At 40.6% G+C, this 26156-nt stretch overlaps 1 protein-coding gene across 3 annotated transcripts in view; it reads left to right on the top strand.

Annotated features, from left to right (window-relative positions):
* LOC122793602 (F-box only protein 44-like) overlaps positions 1-26156 on the top strand; it is a 606155-nt gene that overhangs the window by 327866 nt on the left and 252133 nt on the right. For all 3 annotated transcript variants that reach the window (XM_044061774.1, XM_044061776.1, XM_044061775.1), the window contains one exon: positions 13780-13875. In XM_044061774.1, the coding sequence (XP_043917709.1) occupies positions 13780-13875 (96 nt within the window). The remainder of the gene's footprint in view (positions 1-13779; positions 13876-26156) is intronic.

The raw sequence follows: 26156 nt of genomic DNA, 5'->3' as shown, positions 1-26156 counted from the left end.
AACATTTTTCAAAGTTAGCTGCAGCTGGACTGTGATTAGCCTCTTCTCCTCCAGTATCCTCTGTTAGAGTATATTAATTTCAACAGTTACAATGCATATATTTAATCAGTTCCTACTCGCTATTTCTTTTCTGTCCAGCAGGACCCGTTGTTGATACATTTTCAACACAAGCAAACCTCACAAATACATTTTTAGTGCAAATATCTGTACAAATCAGTTGATGTTCAAATAACATATAATTCTCTACTAAATCCCAGCTAGCTGTGCTGGCATATACCCTACTTTTCCTGGCATAGCTGACAATAGCTCACATCTTCACATATATGTCATCATTTGTTGTCATCACCTCCTATCTTAACTGTTAGTTGTTGTGCGTCATCTTCTGTAATCTTGGCATAATTAGTCTTCCATAAATATTATTTTTGCTGTTTCTTGATTTCCACATTTCTCTGCTTTATACAGATGTTCATAAAATTCCCACAATATCTCTAATATCTCTACTGGATCTCTGGTTATTTTTCTTGTTATAGGCTCCCTAAGTTTTGCCAACCCTTTCTACTTTGTGCTGCCTATGTCTTTGGGATAAATGCTTTTGTGCACTGGAGTTAACAAAAAAATAGTTGCTTCACAGCAATCTTTCTAAACTCATGCATATTATCTAAATGCTCCCTTATTTTCTTTTTAGCACTCTGCATTTGTGCCTCCTCTTATTCTGTGAGATTTGCTTTATTTTGCAATCCTTTTAACATTTGTAAGCCCCTCCAAGTAATTCATATTACTTGTTAACCATCTTTCTCTTTTAATTCTTCCATATTTAAACCCCATTTTCATTGTAGCCCACTCAATACCTCTCACTCCTGAAGAAATGTCTGTCTTCCCTAATAATTTTAGAATAATTTCTACTACCCATTTGTTAAATTGCTCTCTTTTTAACATGTAGGGGCAAAGTTCCACTGTCTCATTTTCACTTCATTTCCCTGAGTTTTATCATAGTTTTTATGGACAGAGCAAGATTTTGATACAAAATCAGAGACATTTGAGAGGTATACTCTAGTTCAGTTAGAAAATTCATAGAATTAACAGGTTTTGCAGCAACATTTATTTTCTGAACAATAAGAAGTATGAAACTCTGATGAGTCATAACTCATTATTTACCAGTTGTAATCCTCAGTAATTTGCTAGAAAGGGACAAAGCAAAAATATGAGGCAAAACTTGAGATGTTCTACAAAGGAACAGTTAGTACACAAGAGACTTGTAACTGTGATGCCTTGAGACTTCTCAGAGTGGTATATGCCAAGCATAGTCGGCCTTGAGGATACACCTTTTGAGCTGATGACTTGTGACTAGTGTGAGGACTGATGGGTACCTGTTTTTTTAATGGATAGTTTACAGCTGCCTACTTTAGGAACTAAATACTTTCATTTATCACATTCGTTCTTATATAATTTACAACAAAATAACCTAAGACGTGTCTCATTCTGCAAACATAATCTATAGCTTTTCATTTCATACTACAAAGAAATATTTGTATTTCTTTTTAATTATTGCTGAGGTTTGCATTAATCAGCTCTGAGGACAGGGTATGTGCACAGTTGTTTTGACATGGCCAAGAAAGAGTGAGAAGCAACCAGTCAGCTAGTAGCGAAAATGTCCATATTGCATCATAGAAATGCATTTCAATTTTTTTTGAAATACAGATAAAGTTAAGAATGTGGTGATGTCCCATTTTTTGGATGCTGAGTAGTTGTGGGGTCCCCAGAACTGTGGGCCACAGGTGGCTGTTAAATCACCTTTGTTATAATTTGCCATTGCCTGTAAGGTGCAATACTTGGTACTCTTTCAAATCGTATATGGTTTTCTGCAGCATTGATCCTTACAATGAGCAAAATAGTGAGATAATCACCATAAGTGTAAATGCACAAATAACAGGGTAGGCTCACCCCCCCCCCCAAAAAAAAAACTAGGTATTGTGTGTTTTTGGTGCTTGAGCTACCTTATTTTTTACTTTTATCTTGATTGAACAGAAAAGTAGTTGTTATTGTTTAGAAATGTAGTTTGATACCTGGGTACAAATATACTAGGCTGGCTGTGTGGCATAGAAGATTATAGCCCTGATAACAGCTCAGTTGACCTGAGTTTGTTTAGACTGCTCAGATGCTGGAGGAATCAGCTGACCCATTTGGGGAGGGGACAGATGCATTTGCATGGGTGTTGCCTGCTGAACAGTCAGGTACTGGCTGTTACAAATCAGCAAGGTTGGAACAGGCCTGCCAAGTGGTCTGCTGTGTAACTGGGACAGGTGCATGAGAGCACATGCAGTTGCAAGCCATGTTGTAAAAATGTCTTGGTGGCTACCAGAGGGTAGCAAATACAGGTTATACAAAAGTTCTCACGTGGATGATGATGATGATGACACACTGAAGTTGATACCTTATGCCCTGATTGTAGGGGCCCTGTTACTTTTACCTGCACTGCTGTAATGTGTGTATGAGCTGTACTTTCAGATGTTTAATAATAATATTAGTATCTATGTTCAAGATTTATTTGTGGTCCATTTTACTTACATATTTGTTTTAGTTTATAAACATCTTAATTTTCCCAGACTTTAATGGCTTAAGTATGTTGCTAACACTCTTCGTTAAGACATGGTATTTATTTAATCGTCAGGTTGCCGTCTAATGGCCACAGCAATAGATTGCAGCCACTTACCCTGGTATTTGTCTATTGAAAAAGTCTGACCTGAAGACTGATGTTTGCATATAGTTAATTTCAGATTATGTATATGATGTACTGAAGCAGTGATCATATTAGTGCATTTGCTGTTACCATGATAATCCTCTCACAGCTGTGCATTCATCTTCTTTGCTGAAAGTAGGAAGGGCTTGCTTTTGCTTAGCAAACCCTTTCTGTGGCTTGCTGATTGCATAGTGTTTTGTCACCAGACAGCTTGCCTTCGACTGGGGGATACTGTTAAGAGAAACCGTTCCTCTATGAAAGTGGCTGCTTGCAGTGCTTCAAGAATGTCACTGTTGCAGGCCTTTGTGCAGTGACAGCTTGATCACACCTTCATTAAGTATTATTGTTTGGGCTGTGACTTCAGGAGATGGGTTTCCTTTGTTAGTTTGATGTTATAGGTTTTGGCCTTCTGAACTTTTGACTTGTGCTACATCTCTGTCTGCTCTGTCTGACTGAGACTGTCATGGAAGTTTGCTTATACTACTTGTATTTATTCCTAGTTGTTAACTCACTATAGAGATGTCTTAATGTCAAGATTTCTGGACTCAACATATTAACTGATCTGGGTGGCCATGGTGGTGCAGCGGTTAGCGTTGCTGCCTCACAGCAAGAGGTTCTCTGGTTCGATTCTTGGCTGTGGTGCCTTCTGTGCAGAGTCTGCATGTCCTCCCTGTGGTCGCGTGGGTTTCCTCTGGGTGCTCCAGTTTCCTCCCACATCCCAAAGACATGCAGTACGTGAATTGGACACTCTAAATTGGCCCTAGGTGTGAGTGCGTGTGTGTGCCTTCTGTGGAAGGTTGGGCGCCGGGCTGGCAACTCAACACCGTAAAACTCCACTGCCAATCATGAGCAGACAGATGATCCGCTGTGGTGACCCCTAACCAGGAAAAGCCGAAAGAAGAAGAAGAACATATTAACTGATTTGTAAGGGTGACCTTTGCAGTGAAGGCTTATTTCCCATCTGTTCTCTTTCTGTAATTGGATGATTCTTTCCATCCATTGGTTATAATTTGCATTTCCTTTAAGTTAGCCAGTTTGTATTTACGTAGTTGTATATGTTTTTTTTCCCTGTTTTACTAGCTATGCTTATGTGGTTGATGGGAAATGAACTGAGTGAGATTCATGCTCTCCTAGCCCAGCGTGTGACGTTATGGTCTGCATGAGTGGGAGGCTTACCAGCCCCTAAGCTATGGAATAAAGGAGAAAAAATAAGTTGGTGGTGTAGAACCATGTCTTTCAATATTTAAAACACTGTGAAGGTCTTCCTCACTTTAAGTAAGAAAACTGTTATGTATAAACCTGTTATTTATAATATTTCTAAACTGCTGTGTCAGTGTATGTTTATCATATTGATCACTGCCTTAGCTATATGAGTTATATCCTACATAGGATGTAATAGCCAGCCAGCTTCCAAAACTCTATGACACATTCTACTCACCCAAACCATCAGTCAGCTCAAGCTGAGCTGACTGAAAAGACATGTTTGGATATTAAGCCCTTCATAGTTTTCCTACTGCCGATGAGTATGCTCATGTGTGGCTTTTGAGGATCAGTGGTCGGCTTGTTCTGTTTCTTAGCTGGGCAGATACATTTCCTTTGGGAAAAAAAATTCCATTTTAAAAATTATTTATGAATACATTTCCTGTTCAGGAAGATCATTTTTAAGCTAGGAGTGTGTATTGTACGTTTAAAAGAGCACACACTTTTTTCCTGTCAGTTTAAAAGTTGTTTAAAGTAATTGAAAAACATTTTCTGGGGAGAAGTTATGTTCATTTTACCTTAGTCTGCCAAAATGTTTTAAAGTGCTTTTTACTGTATTTTTTTATTTTGTGTGTGTGTGTGTGTGTGTGTGTGTGAAAAAAGTGACTTTTAATTTTACCATCTTTTGCTGCTTGTTTTCCCTGGGAAAGGGGCACCATTTTCAGTTTGACCATGGAACAAAGTTTCAGTCCACAGTCAGTCCTTCTTACGATCACAAAAAGAAAAAGATGAGCAATCCGCCTTTGGCACCACATCAGGCTAGCAGATTGTCTCAGCCGCAGGTGGGTAATTCTGCTGTGTCCATTGTTTGTTCCTCAGACCACTCATCTTTTACCCTGGATCCCTCTAGTGTAGCACCTACAGCCAATATGGACTATGGGCAGCAACATCCTCTGTGGCTGTTGGGGTCCTCTCAGTGAACTAGGGAGAGCCACTCTTGTTGGTTCTATGAAAGGGAATAGGGAAGGTTTCCCTGTTGTTAGAGTGCTGTGACCATTCCTGTTGAAGCTGCTGCTGCTATTAGTAACACTGTTGGCCCCCAGAAAACTAAGCATGTGTCTACTACTTCTTAGACAGGAGTAGTTTACTAGGTCTAGGTCAGGGTTTAATTCAGGTCCTTCTTGTTAGGTGGTTTCTGGTAAAAGAAAAGGGGGATACCTCCTTTCCTGAAGAGATTCAAGATTCTGAATCTGGACTGGGAGATGAAGGGACAGATCAGGCTTTTCACCACAGATTTTGTTATTCAGAGTCACAGAAAAAACTCAATTTCTGATTCTCCCTGTGGGGGTTTCTCTTTCTCTTAGACTATTGCTAGAATGTCCCAGTGTTTTCTTTGGGAGAGAACTCAGGTTTCTCAATCCCTCAGAAAATGAGCTGTTGCAGAAGGAATTTCCAGTGCCTTCACTCATTCTTCCAGTTCTGTCAGCTTTGGAGGATATGTGTGTCACTGCCTTCAGTTTTCTCGATAGTCAGCCAACTGTCTGTACAAAGACAAATAGAATGTATGAAGTTCCTTAGTCTTTTAGTTTGGTTATACCTTTCCCAAATCTGATCCTGCAGCTCTAGCTTTAGTTAGTCTTATTGCTGCACCTGTCACCCCTGGGATTCTGGATACTGGCTAGGGCTCTTGCCTCCCCTATAGTGCCTTTTTTAGGCAAGGTTCAAATGACAAATTCACTACCGTAACAGCAACAGGCAAGCAAAAACTGAGGGTAATGCTGCTCAATGCTAGAAGTCTAAATCTCAAAATGCACTCACTCGAGGCACTCCTTAAAATGGAGAACATCGATATCTGTGCAGTGACTGAGACTTGGTTCAAGGCTCTAGAGAGTACCCCTGCATTACTCATACAACAGTTTTCGGCCATCTAACCTGGACCAGAACATCAAAGGCAGAGGTGTGTCCATATTCATTAAGGATATCCACACCTCCTGGCTAGTTGCGCAGCATAATGCATCTGAGGTTATCCAAGTGCAACTAACTCTGGGCAAAACTGCAGTCCAAACTGTAGCTTGCTACAGATCCCCCACCATGGCCCAGGGTTGCCACTCCTTTTTTCTTGATATACTGGAAAATATTAGGGTTCAACCAAACACCCTAATAATGGGCGATTTCAACTACACCACCATTAACTGGGAAACCTACTCCTGTACCATCTCCTTCGCTCAACGCTTTCTGGAATTCATAAATTTCAATGCCCTGGATCAACTTATCCACCACCAACAGGGGGTCCTAGACCTAGTCATTACCAACATGAGTGACCGGTGTTCCACACCTTAAGTCAACTCCTCGTTGGTCAGATCCGACCATGAGCTAATCACCCTAGATATCCGCATCCTGCCCCCACCCAGCATTAAGGAAACCACGGTAAAAAATTTCTCCAAAGCCAACTTCATGCTTCTTAAGACAAAAGTTGCGAACTTCATGACACCTATGCAGACGGACAACACAGTTATGACTGCTGAATCCTACACATATGCACTCTGTAAGCACTTATACGAGTGCGTGGATTCTGCTATCCCAAAAAGAACCAAGATGCTATCCTCCAAAAAAAGGAAGCCAATCTGATGGTCCCCTGCCATAAACTCTACAACTGAAGGAAGAAACTGTTGCAAAAGAGGGTAAAATCCCAAGAGCGGAATAGCTCCCTGGTCAGCCTCAGTAAGAAGCTGAGATCCCTTATAAGATCCTCCAAAGCTAGCTACAAAAACAAAATTTCCACTGATTCTAAGGGCAGCCACAAAACATTCTATATCTATGTCAGGAATCTCAATGGCAACACCCAGATCTGCTCTGAGTTACAGCACAACAGCATGAAAATTACAGAACCAACTGATATTGCCAGCATCGTGGCAGATAGGTTCAGTTCTAACTTTAGACCCCCTCTCACCCCCTAAAGGGCCCATATCTATACAGGAAGAAAGCAGAATCCCTGTAATCACTTCTATGCACTCTCTAAAACCAAAAACACAGCATTCATGGGACCGGACAACATCCCAGGCTGCATTTTACATGAACTTCAGAACGAACTGGCTCCCCACCTAAGCACCAAGTTCAGTCATAGTCTCACGTCAGGCTTTGTGCCCACTGAATGGTGCACAGCAACAGTTATCCCACTCCACAAAGGGGGAGCCACCACTGATCCTGGGAGCTATCACCCTATTAGCCTGACAAGCCTGGTCTGCAAGGCCATGGAATGTATCTTCATGGAGCTCGTAAACAAAGACATTGGTAACCTCCAAACTCTGAACCCCATCCAATTCGAGTTTGTGAAAGGCAGATCATGCCTTCTGAACCTGATTGATGACGTTGAGACAGTCACCAAAGCCGTAGACGAGGGTAAGGTGGTTCACACAGTCTGTCTTGACCTTACCAAGGCTTTCGACACCATCCCCCATTCTGAAATTATAGCTAAACTCACTAAACTAGGTATAAATCCCGACATCACAAGATGGGTTGCCAACTGCCTCACTGACAGAAGCCACACTGTAAAAGTTGCAGACTCCAAATCTGACTTCAAACCAGTGACAAGTGGAGTACCACAGGGTTAATTCCTGGGACCTCTCCTGTTTGGTATCTACTTCTCTGAAGTACAGACTAACACAGAAGGCCTCTGGCTAACGAAGTTTGCAGATGACTGCAAACTAGGAGCAATAGTTGAGTCCCCAAATGATGTGGACATGCTACAGAAGGGCCTCACTGAGACAGATGCCTGGTGTCAGAGGCATGGCCTCAAGCTCAGTGCCAAAAATTGCATTGTCATCCCCTTTGGTAAAAACTCTGTACCCATGAACTACCACAAAAATGGCTGTCTACTTAACGCCGAATGTGTGATAAGAGATTTTGGGACCCAAGTGGACAGTAGTTTCTCCTTTGATAATCACATCTCCACAGTAGTCAGGAAATTCTTCTTTGTGGCACACCTCGTCACAAAAGGGTTCTCATCCAGGACAAAAGAGGTCATTGTTCCCCTCTACTCTGCACTCATTAGACCCATTATAGAGTACAACGCCCCTTTTAGAGTGTACCTCACAAGACATCTGCAGCAGCTGGAAAGGACACAGAAGTTCCTCACAAAGAGGATTACTGGCCTCAAACAGATGCCCTACACTGTCCGTCCAGCTTTACTCTGTAACATATCGCCTACTCCGAGGAGATCTCTGCCTAACGTACAAAGCTATGTTAAACCCAGAGCTGTTGAACATGCTACACCTAAAGAAATCCCAATCCCTCTGAGCTACACACTCTAGGGGTCTAAACCTTGTCACCACAATAAACAGGACATGCTGGAGGGATGGATTCCTGTCTCAGAGACTTCTGTACTCTGGAACAAGATACCCATCTATGTCAAGCAAAGTTCCGCATTAGCAGTCTTCAAGAAAAATCCTCTGTGGCTCTGCTCGACAGGGGCACAGGAAAGAAACTTTCTTGGGTGGCGTAAGCCAGGAAACCTTGTTGGCTAGGCTTACTTAGGCCCTTGGGCCAATAGCCTGGTACCTGTCTATGAACCTATACATTTAGTTAATTCTAATCCTACTTTTTCTGATAAGGATTTGAAGATTATTGATAAGAATGGGAAAAAAGTATATGCTTTTGCAGCTTTGATTTTCAGAATTTTGAATTGGTTAGCATTAATTTATATTAAATATTAATTGATAATGTAGAGAATGTTTTTGTTTTGTTTTTTTTCAAAAAAAAGTCTGCTTTTTTTAATTTTAATTGTGAAAGTGTTTAATGTTTGTCTTTACAGTGTGTGTGTGTCTGTGTGTGTGTGTGTCTGTGTGTGTGTGTGTGTGTGTCTGTGTGTGTCTGTGTGTCTGTGTGTGTGTGTGTCTATGTGTGTGTGTGTGTGTGTGTGTGTGTGTGTGTGTGTGCGTGTGCGTGCGTGTGCGTGTGTGTGTGTGTGTATGTGGCTCAGTTGACACTGCTTCCAGGGATATGGCCACTGGTACTGTTTTGAGGAGGTTTGCCTGACTGCAGTCTCAGAATCCTCCAGATGTTATAAAACATGAGATTATAAATTTTCCATTGGACAGTGATTTGGTTTTGGTTCCGGTGCTGCAAAGATGATCAAAAAGTGTGATGAAAGGGGTAAGTTAATTCAGGGAGTCTCTAACATTTGTCAGACCTCCTTTTCCAAAATGTCTAAGGGATTCTCTAACCCCTTGTCCAGTTTTGGCAAAAAACAAAATAATGTCTCAACAGAATGCAGGTAAATAGACGTTTAAGAAGATGTTACAAAGGTGCTCCAAAAAGATTTCAGGAAACCTCAAAAACCAAGGAGAGTCCAACAAGACAGAATGACTCTTCAAGTAACCTTGTCCTCCCTCCCACTCTGGTAGCCCCCTTTCTCTTACAGAAATTCTGAATCTCCACTTTTCTGTTTGGCAACAGATAGTTTCAAACAAATAGGTTGTGAAGATCATTCATCAAGGTTACAAGTGACAGTGGGAGGAATTCTTCCTTTATTTGGGGAAATTCCTTGCACCTGTCTTTCATCTCATGTGATCCCATGATGTGATATAACCAGTTCATCCTTCCCAGATGGGAAAGGCTTTTTTTTTCAAGGATGTTTTTAGTGCCAAAGAAAGAAAATGCTTGGATACCAGTTCTGGATCTTTTGTTTCCCAAACCTGTTTGTGATAGTGCCCAAGATCATAATTAGGTCACTTCACAACTGTTACCTGTTCTTCTTCATTCAAGTTCCCTGATATCACTAGACTTAAAGACGCTTAGCATCACATACCTATTCATCCAGACTTCAGGAGTTTCTTAATGTTTTGTGTATTTGGATTACATTATCAGTGTTCTGCCTTACCTGTTGGACTATCCACTCAACAAGAATGTTCAAAGTGTCTAGCTGCAGTTATAGCTCATTGCAGACTACAGGGTAAGCATTTTTCCATATTTATATGACTTGCTTATCTTTACAGAATCTTTTTCAAAATGTCTGGAATCTTTTACTTGGATGAAAAATCTGATACACAAGCTGAGGTTCCAAGAGAACATTCAAAAGTCTTTTTTGAATATTTCGCACATGATTGTGTTACTGGGGTGTCAGCTAGACACCTCAGTTTACAGATACCTTCTTCCACAGGAAGAGTAATCTAGATATTGTTATAAGGTTTTCCACTCAGGCTTTGGTCACTGCAAGGGAATGCCTCAGGATTTTGGGTCTCATGTCATCTATGATTCTCATGATACCCATGGCTTGACTGCACATGAGAAAGATGCAATGGTATCTGAAGTCTCTTTGGACCCAGCACCAACATCCTTTATTTTTTCAAATCCTAGTGCTTTTTTTCAGAAGAGAAATCACTTGGCGGAGACATCAGTAATCCCTTAAATCTTGGTCTCCCATTCTCCCTTCCTGTTCCAAAGCAGTCAGTCACCACAGACACCTTGGACTTTGCTAGGAGGAGCAGTTTCAGGAGGGATAAAAGTGTAAGGTGTGTGGGACACCAGGGACAGATGCTTCCCCTGGTCAAGGCACTCAAGTCTCTAAATCATCTTTGGTCTCCAGGACCTCAAGTTGGTACAAACAATACCACAGTCATGTGCTACACAAAACAAACAAGGGGTCACCAGGTAGTACTCCCTTTGCAGACTAGCCATGTTAGCTTGGAATATAGCTTCACAGCACAGTTTCACTCTGTAGGCATCTCACATTCTCCAGAGCAACTATGTAACAGATAAGCTGAGCAAGACAAAGGCAGACCCTCATAAATGGAAACTATATTGGGGGTGTCTTCCGTGTTTTGACCCATCTGTTAGGAATTCCTGAAGTAGACCTATTTGTCTCCTTTCTGAACAAACAGCTGGCAAGATTCTGCTGCAGGTCTCCATGAAAGATGGTCTAGAAGACAGATTCCATTTCTTTTCCTTGAGCAGGAATGTTGCTGTATGTTTTTTCACCCTTTCCATTGATATCCAGGGTACTTCTAAAGATTCAGAAGGAATCCCCCAAGATCATTGTGGTGACCCCCTTTGGGCCCATGCAACAATAGTTCTGTCTTCTTTTGGAAATAGCTAGGGGCAATTACAACAAGCTTCTATATAGAATGGATTTAATCGCACAAGATCAGGGGTGTCTGATACACTCCAACCCTTGTCAGCTTCAACTGACTGCCTGGATGATAGGGTCTTAATTCCCTTTAGACACCTGCTTACTGAGGGTGTGCAGCAGGTACTAATGGAGGCAAGAAAGCCTGTTAGAAAATTATATATTTAAGCAATAACCAATGAGTGGGTGTGGTATATTGAAGATGTACCCATGATTGATGTGGTTTGATCACTAGGCAAAGCCCGAGTGATTAAACAAAGCCAGCCATGGGTAAATCTTCAATATACCCACACCCACGAGTCAGTTATTTCTATTATGCGATGACATTATTTAAGAAAGAAATTACTTACTTTTCTTAAATAATGTCTTTGTGTAATGACAGAGTGGTGTTCCTCCACATTTCTGCATTCCTCCTCTTTGTTGATGTACTGCACATACGTATGGGACTTACGTTGGAAAGCAAGCAATGGAGAAAGCAAAATCTGGACAGTTTAGAGGTACAACAAAGGGGAAAATACATGGAAAATTGGGTACATTTCTTTAGTTTCGTAGAACATACTTTATTTGCCTTGTATTTCCTCTGCCCTTAGTATGTACCTCTTGATCTTTTAACTCAGGAAATGTCGCAGAGCCTTAAATAAGGGGCACAGAATTCCCTATTGTAAATGTTGCTGTTACAAACATAGAAAGCTGCTAGAATAACAGGATTTATGTGATCGTGCATTGCACTGTCGTTATTTAGTAACTTCACTCCTCAGTGATTTGCCGGAAAACCACAGATTTTATGAGGAACAGACCTAAAATATGAAGCAAAATTTTGGATGCTTGAAACATAGACTTCCAGAGCACATACCAATAGAAGAAAGTCCAGTCACAGTACAGTGACTGGACTTTTTCTATTGGTATATGCTCGATTTACAAAGGACATACTAGTTGAACTGACCAATCAGTGTGCACATTTTTGAATACTAATGAGCTATCGTGATAGATTAGCAAGTGGAAAAGGTTTTGTAATGGGTGCCAACAACATAACCAGCACCCATTCAGGGCTAGTTTGTCTTTGGTTCTACAATATTTGTGTGAGTAACTGTCCTGTGGCCTTTCTTATTCCTCTATCAAGACATTTCAGCATGTCTGCCTATGGGTGCTCCCCTTTCAGTGCATTCTCATGTCAAAATGGTTTTGAAAGGAAAAAAAAATGTTTTTGAAAAGTGATCTCCAAGAAAACTGTGGACCATCCTTGGGATCTTAATTTTGTGAAAGAGAAGCTAACACTTGCTCCGAACCAGCTAACCTGTCTGACGTGAGGTTCTTAATGTGAAAATGCTTTCACTGAGTACTCTGATCTCAGCTAGAAGGGATCTGAGTTGCAAGCTCTTATGATGAGTCAACCGTGTCTCATTTTCCACAGAGACATGGTTCCCTTGAGAAATAGTCCTTTTATGCGTAAAGTGGTATCTGAGTATACATTAAACCAAATTGTGCAGCTCCCCATTTTCTTTCCTGAACCTAAACATGAGGGAGAAAGGATACCCCATACTTTGGATGTCCACAGACAACTTCGGTACTATCTCTACAGAACTAAATCTTTCAGATCTTTGGATCAAGTACTCATTTCTTGTCAAGGTAAGAAGAAGGGGCAACTTGTGTCAAAGCAGACTATTACCAAGCTAACGTGATTGATTCACCACAACAATTTTGTTCCAAGCAGGGTCAAAGCTCACTTTACCAGAAATTTGGCATCAGTTGCTTTTTGGAAAATATTTTATTCTAGAAATAGCAACTTAGTCCTTTGTACAAATTTTTACAAAGCATTGCGAGCTTGATCCCTTTTGTACATCTAGATCAGACTTTGCTTGTGACCATTCTATAAGGGCTCCTGGTCCCTTCTCCTTACACTTTCCAAGTGTACACAGCAAGGGTAATCTGTCCATATAGCTAAGTCTACTGCAGCAGTGATCAATATGATGAACATAGTACAGCTGTGTAAGTAAACTTACCATGACAGTAGATGTTCGAATGATCACTGTTGCAGTAGTTGCACCCTCTTTCCATCTCCCTTGTTTTTTGGTGTGTTGTTAATGTCAGGGTATGGACTTTTTTGTTGTTGTTGTTCCTAGCAGTGTCCTTTCAGGGCTTAGCCTCCCTTTCCCTCTCTCTGTTGGCATAAGGTGCCTAAACCTGTCTTTAGTCAGCCCACTCTGGGTGTATGGAAGGTGCCCTGAAGCTTTGGAAGCTGGCTGGTAGTTATATCCTCTGCAGGACATAACCCATACAACTAAGGCTACTGCAGCAGTGGTCATTCGAATATCTACTGTTATGGTAAGTTTTCAAAACACTTAGGCTCCTTTGTCATAAATGTGCAAGCAGTCAGAGGCCATCTTAATTAACTTCAAATGGTTGCTTTTTGAAAAGGTGTACCTAAAAAGTCATAGTTGTTGGTCTGCAAATATTTAGAGGTCATTGCAGATGGTTGTATATAGTGGAGTAATATTACAGTGTGAGGTGCTGCCATGGCTATAGTAACACAGTGACTACTTAATTTTCTTGGTAATCTTTATGAAAACAGCAGTTTGACACACACACATATATATATATATATATATATATATATATATATATATATATATATATATATATCTTTATTTTATAATATATCATTGAATTTTTCATTACTGCAATGCAACTCAGTTATTCATACTGCCATCTCCTTCCCTAGGGAGAGTCAGAAGGAACAGCTTATCGATTTACAGGAGGAGGGATACTGGTCAGAATTAGTGGATAATGTCAACCCTCCAATTGTAGTCACAGATTGGTAGGTATATTACCTTATTTTCAGAATCTTAGAATTGCAGCAGAGAAGGTGCATTATTTTTAATATGTTGCTTTGGACTACTTAGTGACTGATAGGGGTGACACCTTTTTATTATGCTTTCCCTTTTCCTCACTTATTGCCTTTGCTTTTACCACTTGCTGTGTCATTTATTTCACATCTATCCTGTTTGCAGTTAATAATATAGTACAGTAAGACATTATGGCACTGCCTGACGTAGTAGTAGTGCTGCCAGTTTTGACATCTCCGTTGGCATATGTTGAACAGTATCCTTTTCAAGCTGTGTTTGGTAGTTGGTTCAACAAGCACCAGTTTGTACTTTTTAACTGTTGTTACAGTTAGACCACACACAGAGTGCTGCAGCACTAAGGTTTGACCACAAATCCAGTACCAGTGATCCGGATCAGTTGATCATGCCTCTCAATATTTTGCACCTGCAGTAGTTGTCCCTCTCGCTCTGCCCTACCAGCACTACTGGTTTGATAACTGTAGTGATGTCAAGATGTTGAAATTCAATAGTAAAAAAATCCAAAGCCTGGAAATGTTGAGGTAAAATGCAGCGTTTATTCCAAACAGGAAAAAAATCACAAAGCTTTTGGGATCAGCCCTTCATCAGTGTGTAAAAAAGAAATCAAATGCCTCCATTTAAATAGTAAGTTCAAACCATAAAACTAATCACGACATAGTTGTATTGAGCACTTCAGTTTAAAGACATGTATACAAATAAAATGTTACTGAAAGTCAGTATAGCCATAAAATAAGTAAAACATTTAACTAAGACCCAGCCACACAAGATGTTATTTCAAAGTTCACAGTCTTCTTTTTAAAATAGGTTTAATGCTTACTGCTGTATTTAAACCTGGAAAACAATCAGCTTCTAAACCTGTGATCCATGAGTATTCACATACTTCTAACTCATTATTAAGATCCCCCCATGTTTCTCTTCTGTCTGATGTAGATCACTCCAAAGTTAAATGTATATGTACTTCCTTTCTCCCTTGTATGCTTGCCCAAAGCATTAGTTGCTTCCTCTCTACATATTTCATATTTGTGTTCCTTCTTGTGCATTTCCCTATGTAGAATGCTTGACACACCTTACATCATGCCATATACACAATGGCAGCGGTATTACAAGTTGCAAAACATCTGAAAGTATATTTCTTCTTAGTGTTATGATGTATGAATTCACAGCTTGTATTTGTATCATCACAGCATATGCAATTATAACAAAGAAATGTACCCTGTTTGGTTTCTGGCACAGAAATTTTATTTTATTTTAGTTTAGTTTATTGTCCGTTCGGGCAGTTTATCCATCTCTTTTCCCACCTTTCCTGTAACTAGTCTAGACCAGATCCAGATTTGCTGTATCCAGGACTGTATGTAAGCTTCTGAGCCCCCCCCCCCCAAGCCTTTCTGTGTTGTGGGGAAGCCTTCTAGCTTAGTGGGAGTGGTAAGCACTAGATAGCCTATCTATGGCAAGATGAGTGATTTCTGGCCCAGAAATTGTAGTTTATTGGCCATTTGGGCAGTTTTTCTATCTCTTTCAACTTTCGGGTTTAAAAGCCCGCATTTGCGCTTGTTTCCCACCTTTCCAGTAACTAGTCTAGTCCAGATAGAGATTTGCTGCATCCACAACTGTTTGTAAGCTTCTGAGCGGTGCCAAAGTCTGCTCTTCAATTTTTCCCTTAGATCTGCTAGTTCTCTCCTCTCCTGCACTTTTACTAGCTTATTAGTCTAGCACTTTACCAGACTTCTTGTAGAAGTTATTGTAGCATACAAAAGTGCTGCCAGCTCTAAACGTTCTACAAGGAAACAGCTCCAGTACTTATTATTAATGCCCACCCCTCCAGGCATGTCTAAAGGTCAGTTCCCTGTGCTTTCTCCTATTAACCTGGTGAATTGGGCATCCTGAGGCAATGTAGCAACTGCGTCATGTACACCGACAACCCTCTGCTCTCGCCTCCCAACATTTAGACTTGCAAGAGATGCACTTGTATATCCAAATTGAAAACCACGCACCCTCTAGCCAAGACCGGAATAGCTGGTCAAGAGAAGAAGGTCAACACTTGTACCACAACCCATGGAACACATAGCCCTCCAGAACAAACACCAGCACTACCTTCACATAAAAACACAAACCATACACCCACCTTTGCGGAGGCTCTCAATAAAAATATACCAAAACAGCAGAGACCTCCAAGGCAGAAATGCACTCGACCACCATAACACAACACTAATCATGAGACCCATATCTCTCATAAACAATGTGCCACTCAACCAAAGCTCCTAAGGCAAAACAGCATGCCCAACACACTAGTCATAGGTGACTCAATAGTGAGGCACACTGATGTCCCACTCACTAGGTTGAATAAAGAGAAAGTAACAGTCAGCTGCCTGTCAGGTGCCAGGATCCACCACAAAATGCATGCACTCAGGTTCCTCAACAGCAGGTACAAATATGACTCTGTCCTTGTACATGTGGGTGTGAATGACCTGAAACTTACCTCCATGGACTATATGAAAAGAGACATGGAGGAGCTCTCGGATTATGTAGCTCAGGCAGGTATAACCCTAGCCCTGAGCAGCATCCTGCCATCACCCAGAATGATATCACAGTACAAGCAGAAAATTATTGATTTTAACAAATGGCTAAGTTTCTGATGTCATTCTAAGGGGATGCAGTATCTGTCTGCATGGGATGACATGATTGACAGACCTTGATGCTTTGCCAGAGATGGCCTGCATCTGTCACCCCTTGCTCTTGTCACCTCTATAGTGCCTTTTTTAGGCGGTGTTTCAAAGACCAAATTGCTACCATAACAGCTACAAACAAATGCAGTCTGAAGGTCATGCTGCTCAATGCTAGAAGTCTAAATCTCAAAATGCACTTGCTCGAAGCACTGCTTAAAATGGAGAACATCGACATTTGTGCTGTAGCAGAGACCTGGTTCAAGGCAGCAGAAAGCACCCCTGCACTACCAGGCTATAACTCATTCCACACCTTTCGCCCCCAGAACTTGGACCAAAACTCCAAAGGCGGTGGTGTTTCCATATTCTTAAAGGATGTGCACCCCCCCCCACAAAGGTAACCACCATGAAAAAGTTCTCCAAAGCTAACCTTGGGCTCCTAAAAACAGAGGTGGCTAACTTCACGGCACCCATGCAAATGGAGAATAGTTGCATGACTGCCGAATCATACACCAATGCACTGTATGAACAGGTACACAAATGCATGGATCTCGCCATACCCAATAGAACCAAGACACTCTCCTCCAAAAAGGAAGCCAATCTGATGGTCCCCTGCCATAAACAAACTCTACAGCAGAAGGAGGAAATTGATGCGGAATAAGGTGAAGTCCCAAGACTGGAAAAACTCCCTTAGCCTCAACAAAAAGTTGAGATCCCTCATCAAATCTTCTAAAGCTAGCTATGAAAACAAAATTGCAGCAGATAGTAAAGACAACCACAAGGCCTTCTATAGTTATGTAAGAATCTCCACGGCAATACCCAGATTTTCTCTGAGCTACTGCACAATGGTACCTCCTATACCGAGCCAACAGATGTTGCCAGTATACTGGGGAATAGATTCAGTGCCATCTTTACCCCCCCCCCCCAAGGACCAATCACAATACCAATAGATTGTCAGGCACCCAGTATTACTGCTGCACAGATTAGAACAGCACTGTCCAAGGCCAAGAATACAGCTTCTATGGGACCTGACAATATCCCTGGCTGTGTTCTACATGAACTACAGATTGAACTGGCACCATACCTGTGTGTCCTGTTCAATCACAGCCTCAGCTCAGGCTTTGTCCCTACCGAATGGCACACTGCTACAATCATCCCTCTCCACAAAGGAGGAGCGACTACAGACCCTGGGAACTATTTCCCCGTTAGCCTGATGAGTCTGATATGCAAAGCTACTGAACGCATCATCATGGTCCTAATAAACAAGGATATAGGGAATCTCCAGACTCTGGATCCCGCACAGTTTGGTTTTGTGAAGGGGTAGAGCATGCCTGCTCAACTTGGTCGACTTCGAGTCAGTCACCAGAGCTGTGGATGAAGGCAAGGTAGTTCATACAGCATACCTTGATCTGGCCAAGGCCTTTGATACCATTCTCCACTTAGGAATCATAGAAAAACTCACCAAGCTAGGCATCAATCCCTATATCACTAGGTGGGTTGTAAACTGGCTCACAGAACCCACAGTGTGAAAGTAACTGACTCCAAGTCAGACTGCTGACCAGTCACGAGTGGATTCCCACAGGGTTCGGTCTTGGGTCCTCTCCTGTTTGGTATCTACTTCTCTGAAGTCCAGACCAACATGAAGAGACTTTGGCTGACAAAGTTCACAGATGATTGCAAGTTGGGAGCTATTATTAACTCCCCAAGTGATGTTGACATCCTACAGAAACTCCTCACTGAGACCAACGACTGGTGTCACGACCATGGCGTTAAGCTCAATGCCAAAAAATGTGTCATCATCCCCTTTGGGAAAAACGCGGTTCCCATGAATTTACCACATCAATAGTAGTCCACTGAACACAGAAGGCATTATAAGAGATCTGGGGACACAGGTTGACAGCAACCTCTCTTTTGACCACCAGATTGTCACTGTGGTCAGAAAGTCCTTCTCTGTGGCACATCTCATTACTAAGGGATTTGCATCCGGGAAGAAAGAGGTCATTGTCTCTCTCTCTACTCTTCCCTCATTAGGCCAGTCATGGAGTACAATGCCCCATTTGGCATGTACCTCACTAGACACCTGCAACAACTGGAGAGGCCACAAAAGTACCTCACAAAGTGGATCCTAGGCCTTAAACACTTGTCCTATATGGACAGACTCAAAAAAACTCAACTATTCTCTGTCTCATATCGCCTACTTAGAGGTGATCTCTGCTTGACTTGCAAAGCCATGTCTCACCCAGCTCTGTTAGAAATGCTACATCTAAAGAAATCCCAATCCCTCTGCACCACACACTCCAGAGACCTCAACCTCATTACCACAATCAACAGAACGTGCTGGAGGGACAGGTTCATAACCCAGAGACTGCCCATGCTATGGAATAAACTTCCCGTACATGTCAAACAGAGCACCTCATTGGCCCTCTTTAAGAGAAATCTTGATGAGTGGATGGTTAATACAAAATTCACCCCAGGGATCACTCCTGTGGCTCTGCTTGACAGAGGTCGGGTGGCACGATGCCAGGATAATCCTATAGGCTAGACTTGTAAAGGCTCGAGGGCCATTATCCTAGTACACACCTATGAACCTGTAGTGTCCCCAGTACCTTTGGTGGACCGAAAATTCCAGATTCATCACCTTTTGGTTTAAAACGACAACAGCAGCAGAAGATTGAAGAGCCACAAAAGCATCCAAACTGAACCGGTTAGTGGCCAAAAATGCCTTGGGAGGTAGAATCACCATTTGTTTCTCTGTCACTCCCTGGCCATCAGGAAAATCATTCTAAGCATCAGCAAACATGCAAACAATGATGAACTTTCCAAGGTGCAAATCCATAAAATTAGAAAGCACCACCACCTTGTAACTATACATTTCAAAGCTCTATTTACATCCATTCCTCATTCCAAAAGAATGAATTGGTTTCTTGATTTTTTGACTAGTTCTTGTGGTCTCCCTACAGACACTGTTAAATTACTGGCTATGTTTTTGGAAATAGTTTTAAAGAGCAGCTTTATGTATTTTGAGGGCAAACATTACCACCAAAAAAAGTGGTGTGGCAATGGGGTGGCTTGAGTCCCCATTTTCGCCAATATTGTAATGGCTGAGTGGGAGAAATGTTTTGTATTTAATAGTGAATTTACACAATGTTGGAAATTGTGCACTAGATTCTTGGATGATATATGTATTTTATGGACCAACACCCCTAGTAAACTAACAGAATTTTGGACCACATCAACAGCACTACCTCCTTTTTGTATTTTACACGTCAAGTCAATGGAAATATTTTGTGTTATTTCGATGATACAGATGATAGCGTCACTAAGGATATGTGGTACAAAAAGTTTAATTCCACTTTCTGCCAAAAACCAACATATTCCAACTCTTAGTTACACTTTAACAGTTGTAATCCCTACTATTAAAAAAATGCATTAATTAAAGGACAGAGAGTCCGTTTAGCTAGAATGGTGTCAAAAGACTCAATTGTTAATGTTGAGTTAAAAGTATTACAAAATATGTTTAAAAGAGGACTTTTATTAAATATTGAAAATGAAGTAACTTTTAAGAGAAGTCAAGGCACATGCAACCCATTTCAGGTAAAAGGATGGTTACCCAAAAGGGCTTACTAAATGAAAATTCATCTTAAAAAAAGTTTTGCACAGACTATGGTCATGCCATACAGTATACAGAGTAATTCTGTCAAGGATGTTTTAAACAATAATTGGAATATTTTTAAGATTTGCAACCTAGCTTTGTAGATTTAAAACCCAAAATAGTTTATAACGGGTGTTAATATGAAGGGTATGATGGAAAGTGAGGGTGGTGGACTTGGTTTGAGATCTCTGGAACACAAAAGAATGGAACTTTTAAGTATGGAATGTGCAGTGTTCTAACATAAAGGAAGGCAGTGATTTACTTGTAAATAGTTAATTGTTTTGTAAGATCCTAGGATATTACAACTGTGACACAAGAAGGGTGATTTACAAGCAACTCGTAACCAATATCCCACATTCTGTGTGGGGAAAAATGGAATGTAAATTGAGAGAAGAATTTATGAACATCTTTACAATATTAAAAGAAAAAATAGTAAAAATGCATTATGTAAACATGCATTGATATACCCAGAAGATAAAATATTATTTCCAAGTGATAGAGCAGATGTTGACAAACTCCAGAGATGGGGCTTGGAGTGAGCGATTAGAATTGTAGGATTGAAATGGCAGTTGAGAAGTAGTTCAGAGATCACTCTGGTCTAAATGAATTATCTTCCATGTTGTGTGTGCTGAATTTGAGAGCGTTACAGTTTTGTTAGTCTGTATTAGATGCAATTTTAACATTTAGGTGTTGTATGAACTATGTGTTTAAATTAGTGAATTTATTTTTTAAAGAAGAAACATCTTTATTAAATTAGCACTTATGACATAGACAATCATATATTTATATAAATGAAAACAAAACTATATTGACATATTTTTAGTTGCAACCATTGTACATCACTTATCTGTCTAGTCATTGTTAAATATTACAAAGCTTACTCAATTCCTGCCTTCCCTTAAACCTCATTCCTCCTCCAAAACATTATTCTGCATGTATTGTTCACACATTTTTTGCTATCTAATTTGCTCCTACCCTTTTCTAAAGTTCCCACTTCCAGTCTTTGTATCTATGTTATTATATTCACTGTATATAGTACAGTTGTTTTAGACTTTGATTTCAATTTTCTAGTAATTGCTTTTTGGCAGCTGCAAGAATTAAATTCAGCAAGGCCTTATTATATCTAGGCAGTTCTGATTTATGTTATCACAGCTTAAAAAAAATAATTTTCTTAGTTACACCAATTTGCTCACTCAGTATTTCAAATAGAGTAGTCTGTAGGAAAAGTTTTACAGTGTGCCATCTCATTTTACTCCAAGAAAATACATTCCCTATTACCCCTTTCTTCCCTATCACACCACCAACATTTGCAGTAAAATTCTTTGGAGTGTAAAAATACCTATAAAAAACCTCCCAAGCAAAGATCCTAAATCTTCTAGACTTTGTTGCTTATATGGGAGACATAAATATATCCCCCATTGTTTCTTTGTGAATTGCTTATCCAATTTCTCTTCCCAATCTTTTGAAACCTCCTATGTTTGATTCCTATAGTTGTCATGCAATATTGTGTTGTTGTGTCTTTCGGCTTTTCCCGGTTAGGGGTATTTTCTATGCCCTACTAATTATTCTTCTTTAGTTTCTAAAATGCTAGGAGTGCTGGTCTTTTGATTAGGATCCCCTATTTTTTCTCTTTACCTATACTCTTATGCCAATCCTTGATAGGGATGGCAAACTCTATCCTGCAGTCCAAATTAATTCTTGGCCTCTTCCCATTCTTTTTACCTTTCCCTCTCTAATTATTTGCTTGTAATACCTTGGTTCCTTTGCTATTTTTCTCCACTAAATTCCAAACCCCTCTTTCCTATTCTCTGTACCCCCTAATTGCAGTCATCTGTATCTGCAGATGCTCTTTTCCCCATTACTGAATTGGCTTAGTTCTTAGAATACTTTCTGCTAATCTACGACTATAGTACTCTGTATGGTTATTGATATTCTACTTAAGGATCTGCATCTAAAATCCCAGTCCCTCATTTCTTGAGCTTGCCCCTGTGTCATCCTCATCCCTTTCCACTTTGTTGGTTTCTGCTTGTGCTGTGTATAAGAGCATTACGTGTGTAGTTCTGAAATAGCCCTATAAATCAGGTAACCCCAAACCACGTTGTTCTATTGGGAGACTCAAGTTATCTTACTTGACTCTTGCCATCCTCCTCGCTGAGATAAAATCTTTCAACTCTTTATTAATTACTGTCCACAAATTCTCCTCTTGGTAAAAATATGCCTGACCTGTGTATAAAACTAAAGGGACTAAAAACATTTTCACAGCTTGCATCTTGCTATCCATATCCATAAAACAGAGCTTCCAGGTTCTCAGTTTTTATATGATCTTTTGTTTAGTTTCTTCCCACATATCCCTAGCTGCCATAACAAAATGCTTTTTAATCCATACACTTAAGTACTTCATTTTATCATACTCCCATAAATATGGGTATTGCTGAACCAATTTGTGTGTGGGTACCTAGTTTTACAGCTTTTGTCTTGTTTTATCTTCATAAATTTTGTATCCTGAAAAGATTTGAAACTGTCCCAGAATGCTTCACAATACTGAAATGCCCTTTTATGGTTTTATCGGGTATAAAATAATATCTGCAAATAAAGCCAGCTTTTCTTAACCACCATACAAATTATATCCTTGAATTTTTAAGTTCCTTATTTTCTTTGCCAAAGGTTCTAAATATAATGCAAATAACAAAGGGGAAAGTGGACAGCCCTGCCTTGTTCCTCTGTTCAAACAGAATTTATAAGAGAGGAAACCCCACTTTAATATTCACATCCAGTCCCCCATATGTCCTCCTAATCAACCTTACAATTTTTATCAGGGAATGCAAATGCTTACATTTCCCTACATAAAATCCTGGCTTACTCTGTTGAATGCTTTCTCTGCATCAAGACTCACCAACAACAGTGATATTTTCTTACATTGTGCTTCCCTCTAGATCATCATTGTTCTGTTAATGTTGTGTAATGTTTGCCTTCCCTCCACAAAACCACATTGATCTGTATCTATAAATTTTGTCATCACCTTTGCCATTCTTTTAGCCTTTATAGATGTAAACAGTTTATAGTCATGATTTAGAATCGAAATGGGCCTATATGAAGCTGGATCTGATAGGTCTTTACCATCTTTAGGTATTACAGCCACCACAGCTTTCTTCCACGATGTTGGCACTTCTGTTTTAAAATACTGTTAAACAAAACATTACAGATCTTTTATCACTTTCTTCCCTCATAGCTTCCATATTTTATAGGAATACCATCTATTTCTGGAGACTTTACTGTAGCTTAGTTATACATTACCAAATAAACGAAGGTCCCAACAAGTCCTACAGAGCACGAACACTGTTTAATTAAGCGCTTTTCGTTGCCGCTAATATGGCAACTTCTTCAGATTACCGTATTATGCCGTATTAGCGGCAACAAAAAGCGCTTAATTAAACAGTGTTCGTGCTCTGTAGGACTTGTTGGGACCTTCATTTATTTGGTTTTGTGCTTATTTACCTAGTGTGCTTAGTTATACATCACCATTTTATCTCATCTCCTCCTAGCCTGCTAGTAATTGAGCCTCATCTACCCCTAACCTTGGCATATTTAATTCTTCCATAAACATTTCCATTTGTACATTTTCTTGCTTTCCACATTTCTCTGTTTTTTACCGATTTTTAAAAACTTTCTGAAATATTTGTAATACCTCTACAGGATCTCTGGTTATTTTCCTTGTTATGGGCTCCCTAAGCTTGGCAACAACCCTTTCTACTTTCTGTTGCTTAAGTCATTGTGCTAAATGTTTTTGTGCTTCGGAGTTATTATCCAAAAACAGTTGCTTAACAGCAATCTTTCTAAAGGTGAGATTCTCCCTATTCTGCAATACTTTAACCTTTGTCACACCATGTTATTTCTTAATTGTATCTGTTTTTCTTTTATTTTCACCCTATTTTTAGACTCCACTTTAAATTTATCCCACTTCCTAGCTATATTTTCTGAAGAAGTTTCTAACTTTTTTAATAACTCTAACTCAGGAATAATTTCTAATACCCATTTCTTAAATGCCCCTCTTTTTAACAGATTTGAGTGGGTACTAGTGTCTCATTTTATTTTAGTTATTACTGGTGCATGATCTGAAATAGATGTTCATCGTGTTACCCTGCTGCAGTCATCACACTTGGGTTATCCTGTCGTCAGGCGGTCCCGCAGTCGGCCAGAATTCCAAAGTCTTGGTCCGGCGTCGGTTGCTGTCGCCTCTTCCCTGACGTCAGTGCACCAGGGGTATATATAATGCAACCGACGCCATTTTCTTCAGTCTTTCTTGCCGCACGGTGCCCGAAGCAGAAGCAGTTCGCAAGTGCCGGTCGGCCGACTCCTGAGATTTTCAAATTCGAATTTCAGACCAAAGTCTTCTATAAAGCTAAGTACTCCGTTGGGGAAACTTTTCTTGCCTCAAACCGATGTCAGAAAAAGTTAACAATTGTATTTCTTGTGGGAAGCAAATACCTCATAAGGATTTTCATTCTTTTTGCATACCTTGCCTAGGCCCAGACCACGACGTCGCTTCTTGTCGGTTTTGTGCTAGGTTTAATAAGCGTACTATTAAAAGACTCTTTGATTTCGCACAACACTACTTCAGCAGGAAATTTAACTACACCATGCCATCGGAGCAACCGACTACCGGCGTGCACAAAAAACGCAGGGATAAGGACAGACAGCCCAGGCCTAAGCCAGATTCCAAGGCCTCGGCTGATCCGGTCTCTGGTTCTCCGGTCCTCAGTGAGGCTCTGACACAGCCCCTGACTACCGCAGATCTGGAACCTGAGACCGCTACGGAAATTTTGATGGAATGTACCAGGCCGACGCAGCCTTTTACTTCAGGCCCTTCCGACGACTTTGCTTCAAAAGACGTCGGTGCTACAGAAACGCCATCGGTTTCTGAAGGCGTTTTCAGACCGACGACTCTTAACCATTAAAACGTTTTCTAAGTCGAAGACTCCTTCTAAATCTAAAAGGACTGCACTTCAGTCTCCTGTTCAAGGCCCTATGCCTAAGAAACAGATGCTCAAAATGGCTGAATATTTGATTTCTTTAATCAGGGGTTCACAGCCCCCTCCTGACAAAAGGCCTAGACAAGAGGAAGATTATGCTTCCTCTGAGCAAATGTCCATTTCTTCAGACTCCTCTGAGGACCAAGACTATTCCTTCTCTCCTTATGAAGATTCTGATGCTGAGGACTCTATTCCCTCAGCTTCTCCTCCTGAAGACTACTCCTTTGGGGAAACTTTAAACACTATGAGGGAGCATTTTCACTGGGAAGGTCAGGACTACTCTGATTCAAAGAAAAGGCTCAGAGAGTTTCTTTTACTCCCCCAACACAGACCACTTGCCATCCCACCAGTTTTGGACATTGTGGATGATGTCTATTTAGAATCCAGTTTCAACCCAGACTCTCTACATCCTGCTCCGGCTAAGCCTGACAGATACTACAGAGTGCCTGATTCCCACAAATTTCTTTACAAAAGCCCAGTAGCTGACCCAGAGACTATCTTCCAGGGTCCCAAGGGGGCTAAGGCTTCTATGGCTAAAAACCCAGTACCTTCTGAGAGGGATTCCAGAGCGCTAGACATGTGGGGGAAAAAGGTTTACACCTCAGCCACACTAGCTATGAGGGCACTGAATTGTCAATTTCATATGCTTAAGTATCAGCAATTTCTAATCTCTCAGTTAAAGCAAAGAATAACCACTCTCCCTCAACAATCTGAATTGAAAGAAGTGCAGGATCTGTTGCACGCCACTGAGCAGGTGGGCAAACATACCTTACAATGTGGATTTGATTCTTTGGAGGCCTCCTGCAGAGCAGCTGTCACTGGGTCTGTTATACGTAGGCATGCTTGGTTAAAAGAACAAACTCTACCTGATAATGTTAAAGCAAAACTACTAG

Source organism: Protopterus annectens, chromosome 2.part0 (genome assembly GCF_019279795.1).
Source record: "Protopterus annectens isolate FY-2018-M chromosome 2.part0, PAN1.0, whole genome shotgun sequence".
NCBI classification, from domain to species: Eukaryota; Metazoa; Chordata; order Ceratodontiformes; family Protopteridae; genus Protopterus; species Protopterus annectens.
This window is presented reverse-complemented; position numbering and strand designations above follow the sequence as displayed.